The 12794-nt window shown below is 44.5% G+C and overlaps 1 protein-coding gene across 4 annotated transcripts in view; it reads right to left on the bottom strand.

Moving 5' to 3' along the window:
* Window positions 1-12794, bottom strand: part of CHADL (chondroadherin like) — an 888529-nt gene that overhangs the window by 165358 nt on the left and 710377 nt on the right. For all 4 annotated transcript variants that reach the window (XM_073592692.1, XM_073592691.1, XM_073592694.1 and 1 more), the window contains exon 4: window positions 7978-8144. In XM_073592692.1, the coding sequence (XP_073448793.1) occupies window positions 7978-8144 (167 nt within the window). The remainder of the gene's footprint in view (window positions 1-7977; window positions 8145-12794) is intronic.

Genomic DNA, 12794 nt, shown 5'->3' with positions numbered 1-12794 from the left:
AAGGCAGCCTAGGTGACCAGACAGTCCGTCTGCGCAGGTCAATGTGATCATCTCTTTTAAGGATCATGTATTGTTCAGAATTAACAACCAAGAATAGTCTTTGGGCAAGTCCAAGAAAACAGTCTCTCATAAATGTAACAAAAAAAGATTAATATAGCAATACAAAATAACAGGGTGACTGTGGACAGAAAAGGTCCCTGCAACCACTGTCAGCGACAATGTGCCACTAATAAAAACAAACATTCTGCTGCCAAACTTCATCATAAAATAAATCAGCTGAAGAAATTAGTTGATTGAGGTTGTAGAAAAGTTGCCAGGAATTCCTGTCAGCCATTATGAACAGAAGGTCAACCAGGACCATCTCTAAGGCAGGGCAAAAACGGCAGCTGCCCTGGGCCCCATCATTGTTGTGGGACCAAGAGCAGCTGCCTCATACTTGCCAACTATCGCAGTTTAAATTACCTTGACCCTTGGGAGTTTTAGTCCCGTGCTGTGTCCCAAGTTTTGTTACTAATGCTGCCCAGCTCTGCCTTATTGCCGTGTACAGATGACTCACCTGCAGACCCTGTGGACCGACGCCATTGATATGTAAATAGAGGTGGCATTCATATGTATATTGTGCCCCCTGAGGTCATATCCATCGTCACCTCTGCTGAATGCTGCCCAGTGGGGAAGTAAAGGGGCATGCTTGAAAGTCCTGCCTACAACTGTGCTCATTAAGCCTAACATCAGCCTGTTCTGCAAAGATAAGCAAATTGGAGGTGGAACCCTTTTTCAAAATAACATGGTGCCACAGCACCCTGAATATTGGTGCATGTGACTACGCACATCTCAGCAGATGCGTGAGGGTGTCATTAACAATTAATGGCACTGCTATGGTGTCAGGAAAGCAATTTTGCATGCGTTCTTGACACACACAAATGTGAACACAGGCTAAATGTCTCAGTTAGATGAGGTGGTCAGTGTAAATCTTCTCATTACATTGGGGCTGGTGTACAATCTTTTCAGTCACACTAGTGGCCAGTATGAAAGCCCCCCTTACTGTCAGGAAGGGCTAGCCAGTACCCAAGATGGCGGCCGAAGAATACAACCTGTGACCTCAGCCCCTGTCAGAACACCATTGGTGCATCTGTGTACGCCTGTGCGCGCATCTGCGTGCGCACGCGCACATTGTCGGGAAGGGCATGCCAGTATCCAAGATGACAACCAAAGATGGCCTGTTTCCTCAGTCAGAATACCACCTGTGTACCTATGCGGTGGAAGATTATGTTTCGGAATTGAGGCGATGGGCCTTTGACACTAACTGGAACAACGTCACCCTACGCTACCAATTCCGTATGCTCTTCTCCGACCCTCTCAAGGACGAGCTAGCTCGAGTAGGAGTACCTTCTGCTCTGGAAGCCTTGATTGACTTATTCATTCAAATTGACTGTTGTTTGAGAGAGCAAAGGTTGGAAAGAACTGCGGGTCCATCTCGCCCGGTATGGATATTACCCCGGGTACCCAGCTCTTTCAACTCTGCTCCACCAGCTCCTGCCACACCCATTCCTGACGCTCCAGAACCTATGCAGCTCGGCCTACTGCGCCCTTCTCTTTCCACTGAACCTATGCTTGTACTGTGGGTGATCAGGACATTACGTGAGGGTTTGCCCAGTTAAACCTTATAAGTGCCTCTCAACTACCTCTTCTTCTTCAACTCCAAATGTGCTCAACAATTCTGCTCATCTTACTCTTCCCATTTCATTACAGCTGCCAGGAGGGACTATTCAGACTTCCGCTATAATTAACTCTGGGGCCTGCAGCTGTTTCGTGAACTTGACCTTTGCTGCCAGACATCAAATTCCTCTACAACCCAAGACACATAAGCTCTTTATTCATCTAGCCGATGGGTCCATTATTAAATCCGGAGCAGTTACTCATGAAACCATTCCTCTGCTTAACACCATTTCCAAGGATCATCAGGAACTGCTACGTCTGGACACCATCGCTTCCCCTTTGTTTCTGATCATTCTTGGTATGCCTTGGCTGAAGGCCCATAATCCCCACATTGACTGGGCCATGGAGGGAATTAAGTTTCTCTCCCCTTACTGTATCCAGTACTGCTTACAGATCCCCTGTGGTGTACCCTCTCTGCTATGCCTTGATACAGACTCTGAGACCTGTCATCTTGTACCCACAGTCTATCATGACTTTCTGGACGTATTCAGCAAGAAAGGGGCAGAGATTCTTCCTCCTGACCGGTCTTACAACTGTCCAATAGAACTTCTCCCTGAAGTCGAAGTCCCTTTTCGGGAGAATCTTTCCACTGTACGAATGTGAGCTTGCAGCCCTAAAAAACCCACATCAATGACAATATCAAGAAACGGTTCATCCGCCCTTCCACATCTCCGGCTGGGAAAGGAATTTTCTTCGTAGAAAAGAAAGACCATTCTTTACGGCCCTGTGTGGACTACCGTAAGCTCAATAAAGTTACGGTTAAGAACCGTTACCCTCTTCCACTAATACCCAAACTTTTTCAGACTTGGCTCCGCCACCATATTCACAAAACTTGACCTTCGAGGCGCCTATAATTTGGTGCGCATTGGAGAAGGCGATGAATGGAAGACTGTTTTCCGCACACGGTCTGGGCATTTTGAGTATCTCGTAATGCCCTTCAGACTTTTTTCAACTCCCCCGCCACCTTCCAGCACTTTATTAATGATGTCTTCCGAGACTTCCTGGACTTGTTTGTTATTGTATACCTTGATGATATGCTAATCTTTTCTCCTTCCCTAAGATGACCATCGCAGACATGTCAAGATTGTACTAAGTCGCCTTTGATGACATGGACTACATGCCAAACCCGAGAAGTGCGAGTTTGAACGCCCGAGCATCCACTTCCTGGGCCTGATCATATCCACCGAGGGTATCAAGATGCATCCCCAGAAGGTCACAGCTATCCTGAACTGGCCAACTCCCAGTGACAAGAAGGGCATCCAACGCTTCATAGGTTTTGCAAAGTTCTACTGAAAATTCAGTTTCAGCAATTATTACTCCCATCACACAACTCACCAAACAAGGTTCTAGAGTCCGTTGGTCCCCAGAGGCTCAGGCCACCTTTGAGTTGCTAAAGAAGCTGTTCACTTCCACACCTGTTCTGAAACACCCCGACTCTATGTTCTAGAAGTAGAGGCCTCGGAAACAGCAGTTGGAGCTATTCTGTCTCAAAGGCAGGGGCCCAAGGCTCTGTTGCACCCGGTTGCATTCCTTTCTCGTAAACTGTCAAACGCGAAGAAGAACTATGACGTCGGGGATCGTGTACTTTTATCGATCAAAGCGGCACTAGAGGAATGGAGATACCTTCTAGAGGGGGCTGCACACCCAATCTTAATCTATACAGACCACAAAAATCTAGAATACTTAAGGACAGCAAAAAGGCTGAGACCCCGGCAGGCCAGGTGGGCACTTTTCTTTTCTAGATTTACTTTTCATTTAAAATACCCAAGATGGCGGCCGAAGAAGAAGACCTGTGACCTCAGCCCATATCAGAACACCATTGGCGCATCTGCGTACGCCCGTGCGCGCACCTGCGCACCCATTGTCGGGAAGGGCATGCCAGTATCCAAGATGACAACCAAAGACGGCCTGTTTCCTCAGTCAGAATAGCGCCAGTGTGCCTGCACGAGGCAGCGTGCGCAGGCACGCGTGCACAGACTCTGTGACAGCTTTTGGCGCCCAACAGGCTATTTAAACTCAGCCAATACCCAGACTCAGTGCTGTCTGCTCTACAGCATTCCCGTGTGTTCCTGTTGCTTGTATTTGATACCTGTTCCTGTTATCTGATCCGGCTTGCCTCTGACGTTCCTGCTTTCTGCCTGCACTTGACCCGGCTTGTTTGACCACCGCATCTGCCTGCTCCTTCTGCTACCTTGCTGCCAGTCCATCACAGATCTGGCCTGTATCCTGACTTCTGCCTCCGCACCTGCTCCTGATGTGCCTTCCAGTGTATGACCCGGCCTGCCTGCACCTGCCTTCTCTACTGCCTGGAGAATCCTGCTGAACTGCCGTTCCTCCTGCAGTTGCCTTGACTCTGCTGTCTACGACCCATCAGGCACTCGTGTGACTCTGCACTCCTGCGCCTCCTGTCTGCTCTACCAGGGAGCCTGGAGTCAGAGGTGTAAGAGAGGCCATCCTCTGCATAGCAGGCTCTACTGTCAGGTACGTGACACTTACATTGGTGGTCAGTGTAAATCTCTCCTTACATTGGTGGTTACTGTGAATGCTCCTATTACATTAGTGGTCAGTGTAAATCCCTATTACATTAGTAGTCAGTGTAAATCCCCATTACATGGGTGGCCAGTGTAGAAACTCTTCTTTATATTAGTAATTAGAGATGGGCCGAACACCCCCCTGTTCGGTTCGCATCCAGAACATGCGAACAGGCAAAAAATTTGTTCGAACACGCGAACATGAAAAATCAAAAGTGCTCATTTTAAAGGTTAATATGCAAGTTATTGTCATAAAAAGTGTTTAGGGACCCGGGTCCTGCCCCAGGGGACATGTGTCAATGCAAAAAAAGTTTTAAAAACCGAAGTTTTTTCGGGAGCAGTGATTTTAATAATGCTTAAAGTGAAACGATAAAAGTGAAATATTCCTTAAAATTTCGTACCTGGGGGGGTCTATAGCATGCCTGTAAAGTAGCGCATATTTCCCGTGTTTATAACAGTCCGAGAGCAAAATGACATTTCTAAAGGAAAAACTAGTGCCGGCTATAAATGAATTGTCGGTCCCGACAATACACATAAAAGTAATAGAAAGTCTTTGAAAAATAAAAAAATGGAATCCTGCGTTGGAATCCTGCATTGCATCAGAGGGGGGCGGGGTCACCCATACACATCACTGGGAAACCCTGGCGTTTCCACTTGTCAGAGGGGGACGGGGTCATGTGATGGGGGGCCCCACCCTCAGCTACATAAGAGCTGTCAAGCTGGCGCCATGTCATTGGCTGGGTGCCTCCGATGGAGGCAGGATCCTGTGCGTGTTCCACGCTGGAGTCGCTGGAGTCGCTGGAGATCATCTATTGCTGGAGATCGATAAATGGACTACATCGCTGGAGTAGAAACATGGATTTATTGGATTACATTGCTGGAATCTCTTTTTTATTTTTATTTTTTTATTTTTAATAAAAGACTTGTCCCAAGCCGTCTCCTGTGGTTTTTTAACATTTTGACACTTTCTTTTTGTGAAATGGTAGGGGTACAATGTACCCCTTACAAATTCACATGGGGGGCGGGATCTGGGTGTCCCCTTTGTTAAAGGGGGCTTCCAGATTCTGATAAGCCCCCCGCCCGCAGACCCCCACAACCAACGGGCAAGGGTTGTGGGGATGAGGCCCTTGTCCCCACCAACATGGGAACATCCTGCCCATGTTGATGGCATGCGGCCTGGTACGGTTCAGGAGGGGGGGCGCTCTCTCGTCCCCCCTCTTTTCCTGCGGCCTGCCAGGTTGCGTACTCAGATAAGGGTCTGGTGTGGATTTTTGTGGGAACCCCACGCCATTTATTTTATTTTGATGCGGAGTTCCCCTTAAAATCCATACCAGACCTGAAGGGTCTGGTATGGATTTTTGGGGGGAACCTCACGCCATTTTTTTGAAATTTTGGCCGGAGTTCCCCTTAATATCCATACCAGACCTGAAGGGCCTGGTAATGGAATTTTGGGGGACCCCCACGCATTTTTTTTTTTAATGACTTTTATGTGTATTGTCAGGACCGACAATCCATTAATAGCCAGCACTAGTGCTAGCACTTTTAAATTACTTTTTTTCCTTTTGAAATGTCATTTTGCTCTCAGACTGTTATAAACATGGGAAACATGCGCTACTTTACAGGCATACTATAGACACCCCCAGGTACGAAATTTAAAGGAATATTTCACTTTTATTGTTTCACATTAAGCATTATTAAAATCACTGCTCCCGAAAAAACAGACGTTTTTAAAACTTTTTTTTGCATTGATATATGCCCCCTAGGGCAGGACCCATGTCCCCAAACACTTTTTATGACAATAACTTGCATAATAACCTTTAAAATTAGCATTTTAGATTTCTCCCATAGACTTTTAAAGGGTGTTCCGCGGCTTTTCGAATTTGCCGCAAACACCCCAAATTGTTCGCTGTTCGGCGAACGGGCGAACAGCCAATGTTCGAGTCGAACTCATGTTCGACTCAAACTGATGGCCCATCCCTATTAGTAATCGGTAAAAAAATTCAAACTTGCATTTGTGGTCAGTTTCAAATCCTCCCTTACATTGGTGGTCCATGTAGAAGCCCTCTTTAAATTGGTGGCGAGTGTAAAACCCCCCATACATTAGTGGCCAGTGTAGAAATCCCTGTTTATTGGTTGTTGATGTAAACTCCCCCATCACATTGGTTGTCAGTGTAAATTCTTCATTACATTGGTGATCGTGTACATTTCCCTTTACATTGGTGGACAGTGTAAATCCCCCCCCTAACATTGGTGGTTGGTGTAGAAGTGTCACCTTACATTGGTGGTCAGTACACATCTTCCCAAAAATGGTTGTCAGTTTAAATTCCCCCTTACTTGGAGGTCAGTGTATATTCCACCTTACACTGGTGGTTGGTGTAAATGCTCCTATTACATTGGGTGGCATAAAATCCCTCATTACATGGTAGTCATTGCAAATTCCCCCTCACATTGGTGGTCAGTGTAAATCCCCCCTCACATTGGTGGTAATTGTAAATTCCCCAATACATTGGTGGTCAGTGTAGAATCCCCCACGATATACTCATATATATAGATATATATATATATATATATATATATAGATATATATATATATATATATATATATATATATATTCAAGGTTTGTATCTCTAGTGTTTGAACAAAAGTGAGGCACTGTATGTGTGAAAGTAATGCTGCAGCAATTGAAGGCATATATTACTCAACTAAATGGCCATGTGAGGAAAAAAGGGAATCATTGGCCAGAAGGTTGGAAACTTTATGTTGCATTTGATGTACACTCAAATAAAGATTCTGTTATAATTTTTAAAGAATAAAAGTGTGTTCTTGTCCTTAAAAACTGTGCTGAAAATGTATGTGGTGACTATTGTGCTAAGATCCATGCCTCTTTCTGATGATTTCATGTCTTACATAAATAATCCTAAAACAAAACAGAAGCACTGTTCCAAGTGCTGACACAAAGTTCCTGGTGACTCCAGTATTGTTGGGTGCAGGCTAGCCTGCAAGGGCAGGCAATGCATTATCTATTTTCAACGGCTCATGATGCTATAAAGCCCTAAATCATTTAGCCACTTCCACCTCTATGATTAAGCCCAGGGTTGGGAGAAAGGCATTAGATGGATCAGGATATGGCTTCTGGAAGACCATTTTCTTCTACAGATTCTAAATGGGCTGAATATCAGTGTGTGGCTTTCTATACTTTCAATCAGTTTACATAAATGATGCTGCATAAGGTTAAAAACTGCTACACATTTTAAAAGAAGCAAGCAGAAATCCATTTATTATAAATGATTATAACAATCCAAAAATCAAACGAGACACAAAAGTATGTGTTTTTAGTAAAGACCATAGATCTTAATCCAATTTATGGAAAAATAACTGTACACAAGTGATAAGTATGCCAGCTAAAGCTATGTTAGGTTTGGTAACTTTTGATAAACCAGATACCATATAAGTAAGTAGTCTCTTGTGATCATAATATGGTAACATCTGAGTTGGCATTCAAACATGAATTGGACAAGGGGGTTTAAAATGCAGGCACCTGGATTTACAACAGTAATTGCATTAGTAAAATAGCAGGCACTTTAGTGAGGACATGGACTGGAAACGTTTAGCTAAACAAACTTTTTTGATCTCTGCACAATTTTCAGAAAGCCATGACTCAGAAAGGACAGCACAAAGGCAAGTGGAGTTAACAGTTTAGTAATATTCCATTGAGTTGTGTTTACATACCTGTGAATATTGGTCAGATGACAATCACATCTAAAAGGGTTGTTGGACAAATTTATTACTTCTAGACCAATGAAGTTATGCATGTCAGGAAGAACCTCTAATTTGTTATTTTCCATGAAGAGGCTTTTAATACGGGGTCCAAGCCCAATAAAACTTCCATTTGAAATCTGAAGAGATCAGAAAAAAATGTAAATATGTTTTTTGGTAGATTTCAGTTTTTACAATAATTTACTTAGATCAGCATACAGTAATAGCTAGAAGATGTAACATACTAAGTTATGAGACATTTAACATTGTGAGTGGCAGTCATTTGATGAGAAGAAGGGCCGGAGATATCTCTAATCCTGCTGTGGTACAGCATCCAGTGATGACAGCCTTTTGCACACAGCACACTGTGCCTACTCCTGCTGCCTGTAAGGCCCTAAACACAGACAGCTGCGGTTCAGAGAATGGGAGGCTTTCCTTTAGTTCCTCCTAGGCTCTGATCACATGTCACAGGACTTCCATTCATTCTGAACTTTGTAGTTTGACTGGTGAGTGTGTTTCATGCACTGGAGAGTTAGCTGTACTAAGGAGGGGAGATCTGTACAGTGGGGAGCTTTAGAACCTGGGCAAACCAATCAAGACGTTGAAGCTTTAGACACTTTGATATTATTACTGGAAGAAAACGAGCCAGTGAATCTCATCGACTCAATTGATATAGAGGCTCTCCTTGCAGCAGTGGACAACACATCCACTTAATGTAGTAATACACACAATACTGATCCCACCCTAAAAAAGAAATCTACTATATATCCCCCACCGAGCTCTAATCGTAATGCAGCGGTTTTTCTCAAGTTGGTATCCACCGATGTTCAAAAAATAAAAAACTTTTCTGGACCATACCCTAATCTTGATTATGATGAGAAAAGGGTGCTGGACATGTTGACCCGTAACCACGACATTGCCATTAAACCCTCTGACAAGAGTGGCATTGTCGTGGCTATGGACGGCGCTCAATACATCAGAATGTGTATGAAAATGCTCAGTATCTAGGTCGTTGCTGGACAAATTCACAGGATTTTTACCTTATGGTGGATGAGGCATTTTACCACAATGTCATATGCAAACAAATATGGGAATTCATTAGAGTAGGCTTCCCCAGAGAGGCCACCTTTTATGCTTTGCCTAAGCTGCTTAAGCATTCTACTAATTCCCCGGGTAGACCCATTATATCTGGGTGTGGTAACTTAACTGAAAATCTCAGCCGTGTAGTTGATAATCATCTTAAACCCTTTGTAATATGTATGCCATCCTATGTACGTGATACTATTTACTTTTTGCAAATCATTCAAGACATGCACATTGCTGATAACACCCAATTGGTAGCCATTGAGGCCTTGTATAGTACCATCCCTCATAACAAGGGTCTTGCAGTGGTACATCATTTGCTGTCATAGTTCACCCAGTATGAACTACACTATACCGACTTTATTCTAACATCTCTTGAATTTATACTTCATCACAATGCCTTTTGCTTTGATGGTTCCCACTACCTCCAGTTGCAGGGGGCGGTGATTGGGACATGCTGTGCCCCATCGTACACCAACCTGTACCTGTGGGAGTGGGAACGTTTACTGCTTACCAATGACTCGCTATCTATGTATATGGGCCATATACTCACATGGCACCATTACATAGATGACGTGTTTCTTATCTGGGATAGATCGGATGATATTTTACCCAAATTTATGGCTTGCATCAATATCAATGAATTCAACTTAAGTTTTACTATGTCAGACAGTACAACTGAGATTACCTTCTTAGATGTTCTCATTAGAAAACAGACAGATGGTGGCCTGGCTAGCGAGCTATACCGTAAACCCACAGCAGGGAACTCGTTATTACACGCATCAAGTTTTCATTCAAAACCTTTACTTGCATCAATCTCCTACAGTCAATACTTGAGGGCTCGCCGTAACTGCTCAGATGATGTCGGTTTCAAAAATGAGGCTGACACTCTGAGCGTTAGACTCCTGGAAAGGGGATATTCCAGTACTTGTCTTAGGAAAGCCTATAGAAAGACACTTAACCACTTAAGGACCGAGCCTCTTTCTGAGATTTGGTGTTTACAAGTTTAAAACATTTTTTTTCAATAGAAAATTACTTAGAACCCCCAACAAATAGGTAAATTTTTTTTTATATCTTTTACCCTTAAAAATCTCCATAGGTGACATTTAAAAAAATCTACATGTTGCATGTTTTGATTTAACAAGGGAGGTCTAGGTCTAGAATTATTGCTCTCGCTCTACCGATCGCAGCGATACCTCACATGTGTGGTTTGAACACCATTTTCATATGCGGTGCTGCTCACGTATGCATTCGCTTCTGCACGCGAGTTCGGCGGGACGGGGCGCATTTAAAAAAAAAAAAATCTTATTTATTTTACCTTTTATTTTTACACTGTTCTTTAAAAAAATAATAAAATCGTGTCACTTTTATTCCTATTACAAGGGATGTAAACATCCCTTGTAATAGAAAAAATTCATAAATGATGAAGAAACTCCTGCTCTGTCAGAAATACCTATGCTAAGGGGCACTGCTGCAACACCTAAATGGCTGATCCAAACAGACAAAAGTGGTATGGATAAAGTGAGTGGTGATTGCGCTGTGATGAAAAGGGGAAGGGGGTAAGAGGAAGGGGCTAGCTCAAATGTATAGAGAGGTGAGTGAAAAATGAAAAAATTATACAAAAGGTATAATGAGCACGAGGGCTAGTATCATACTAGCACATGAAAAATATTGTAAATACTGAAACAAAAGAAAAGAAAATTCTCAGTGCAAAAGGCTAGTATCATACTAGCACATATGTGATAACTCAGCAAATACTTATTAAAAGAAAAATCTCAGTGCAAAAGGGCTTGTATCATACTAGCACATATGTGGTAATTCAGCAAATACTTATTGGTGACTCCAAGTAAATAAATAAATGGTGAACGATCCCACCACCTCAGGGGGGGATCCGGGGGGGGCAACTGCCCCCTCCGAGAAATTCAGGTGAGTGACTGTAACTGTGAGAGAGCCCGTCGGGTGGCTCCATAGGTGAGAGAGCCGCTGGGCGGCTTTGTGAGTGAAAGAGCCGCCGGGCGGCTCCGTGAGTGAGAGAGAGAGAGCCGATGGACGGCTCCGTGAGTAAAAGAGCCGCTGGGCGGCTCTGTGAGTAAAAGAGCCGCCGGGCGGCTCCGTGAGTGAGAGAGAGAGAGCTGCTGGGCGGCTCCGTGAGTAAAAGAGCCGCTGGGCGGCTCCGTGAGTAAAAGAGCCGCCGGGCGGCTCTGTGAGTGAGAGAGAGAGAGCCGCTGGGCGGCTCTGTGAGTAAAAGAGCCACTGGGCGGCTCCGTGAGAGAGAGAGAGCCGCTGGGCGGCTCCGTGAGTAAAAGAGCCACTGGGTGGCTCCGTGAGAGAGAGAGAGCCGCTGGGCAGCTCCGTGAGTAAAAGAGCCGCCGGGTGGCTCCATAGGTGAGAGAGAGAGAGCCGCCGCTGACATGTGCTGCTCGATGTGTTTGTGAGCGGGCTGCTGGCCAATCAGAGAGCAGGTGGGCGGGGGAGCAGAGAGATGACATCATCTCTCACCGCCCGGCGCCCGCCCTGCATCCCTGCAGTTCCCCCCACCATGCAGGCAGCTGTGGCAGCAGAGAGATTACATCATCTCTCTGCTGCCTGTCTCTGGGACACAAGAGACCACCTTAGCAGGTGGCAAGTGACAATCTGCATCTGGTGACAGGCGACATGGCAAGTGACAATCCGCAACATATGGCAGGCGATGTGGCAAGTGACATGGCAAGTGACAATCCGAAACATGGCAGACGACGTGGCAAGTGACAATCTGCATCTGGTGACAGGCAACGTTGCAAGTGACAATCCGCAACATGTGGCAGGCGACGTGGCAAGTGACAATCTGCATCTGGTGACAGGCGACATGGCAAGTGACAATCCGCAACATGTGGCAGGCGACATGGCAAGTGACAATCTGCATCTGGTGACAGGTGACGTGGCAAGTGACAATCCGCAACATTTGGCAGGCGACGTGGCAAGTGACATGGCAAGTGACAATCTGCATCTGGTGACAGGCGACGTGGCAAGTGACAATCCGCAACATGTGGCAGGCGACGTGGCAAGTGACAATATGCATCTGGTGACAGGTGACGTGGCAAGTGACACACTCGGGGCTCCCACTGATTCTGCATTATGGTGAGTTAAACTATTTCATTTTTTATAACAATGTAATAATAGTAATAATGCGCTTCAATCATCCTGACACCATAACAACCATGGTGCCGTGATGATTGAAGCGCCAACACCAGTCATTTCCCCGTTAGATGTACCCCAAAAAAATATTTTTTCTGGCAGTGCCCCTCCCGAGACTAGACTCTGGATCCGCCCCTGCACCACCTAGTAGTACAAAGTGCTCAAACAATGAGTCATCAGTTCCAAAAAAGCAAAATGAAAAAATTATACAAAATATAACAGTATAATGAAATGTAATAAAGTGCGGTCTCATGGGCACTAAATCCAAATAGACTGAGGAAACAAAATTGCCTAAAACGTATAAAAAGCTATAAAATGAGTGACAAATACAGTGTGGGTACAAAAAAATTGAACCAAATAAAAATATATAAATCAAAAAAAGTCCATGTGCATGAGGGCTAGTATCATACTAGCACATAAAAAATATTGTAAATACTTAAACGAAAAAAAAGGAAATCTCAGTGCAAAAGGGCTAGTTTCATACTAGCACATATGTGGTAACTCAGCAAATTCTTATTAGTGACTCCAAGTAA

This window comes from Aquarana catesbeiana, linkage group LG07, assembly GCF_042186555.1.
Source record: "Aquarana catesbeiana isolate 2022-GZ linkage group LG07, ASM4218655v1, whole genome shotgun sequence".
Classification (NCBI taxonomy): Eukaryota; Metazoa; Chordata; class Amphibia; order Anura; family Ranidae; genus Aquarana; species Aquarana catesbeiana.
The sequence above is the reverse complement of the archived record's forward strand: the minus strand, read 5'-3'. Positions and strand labels throughout refer to the sequence as shown.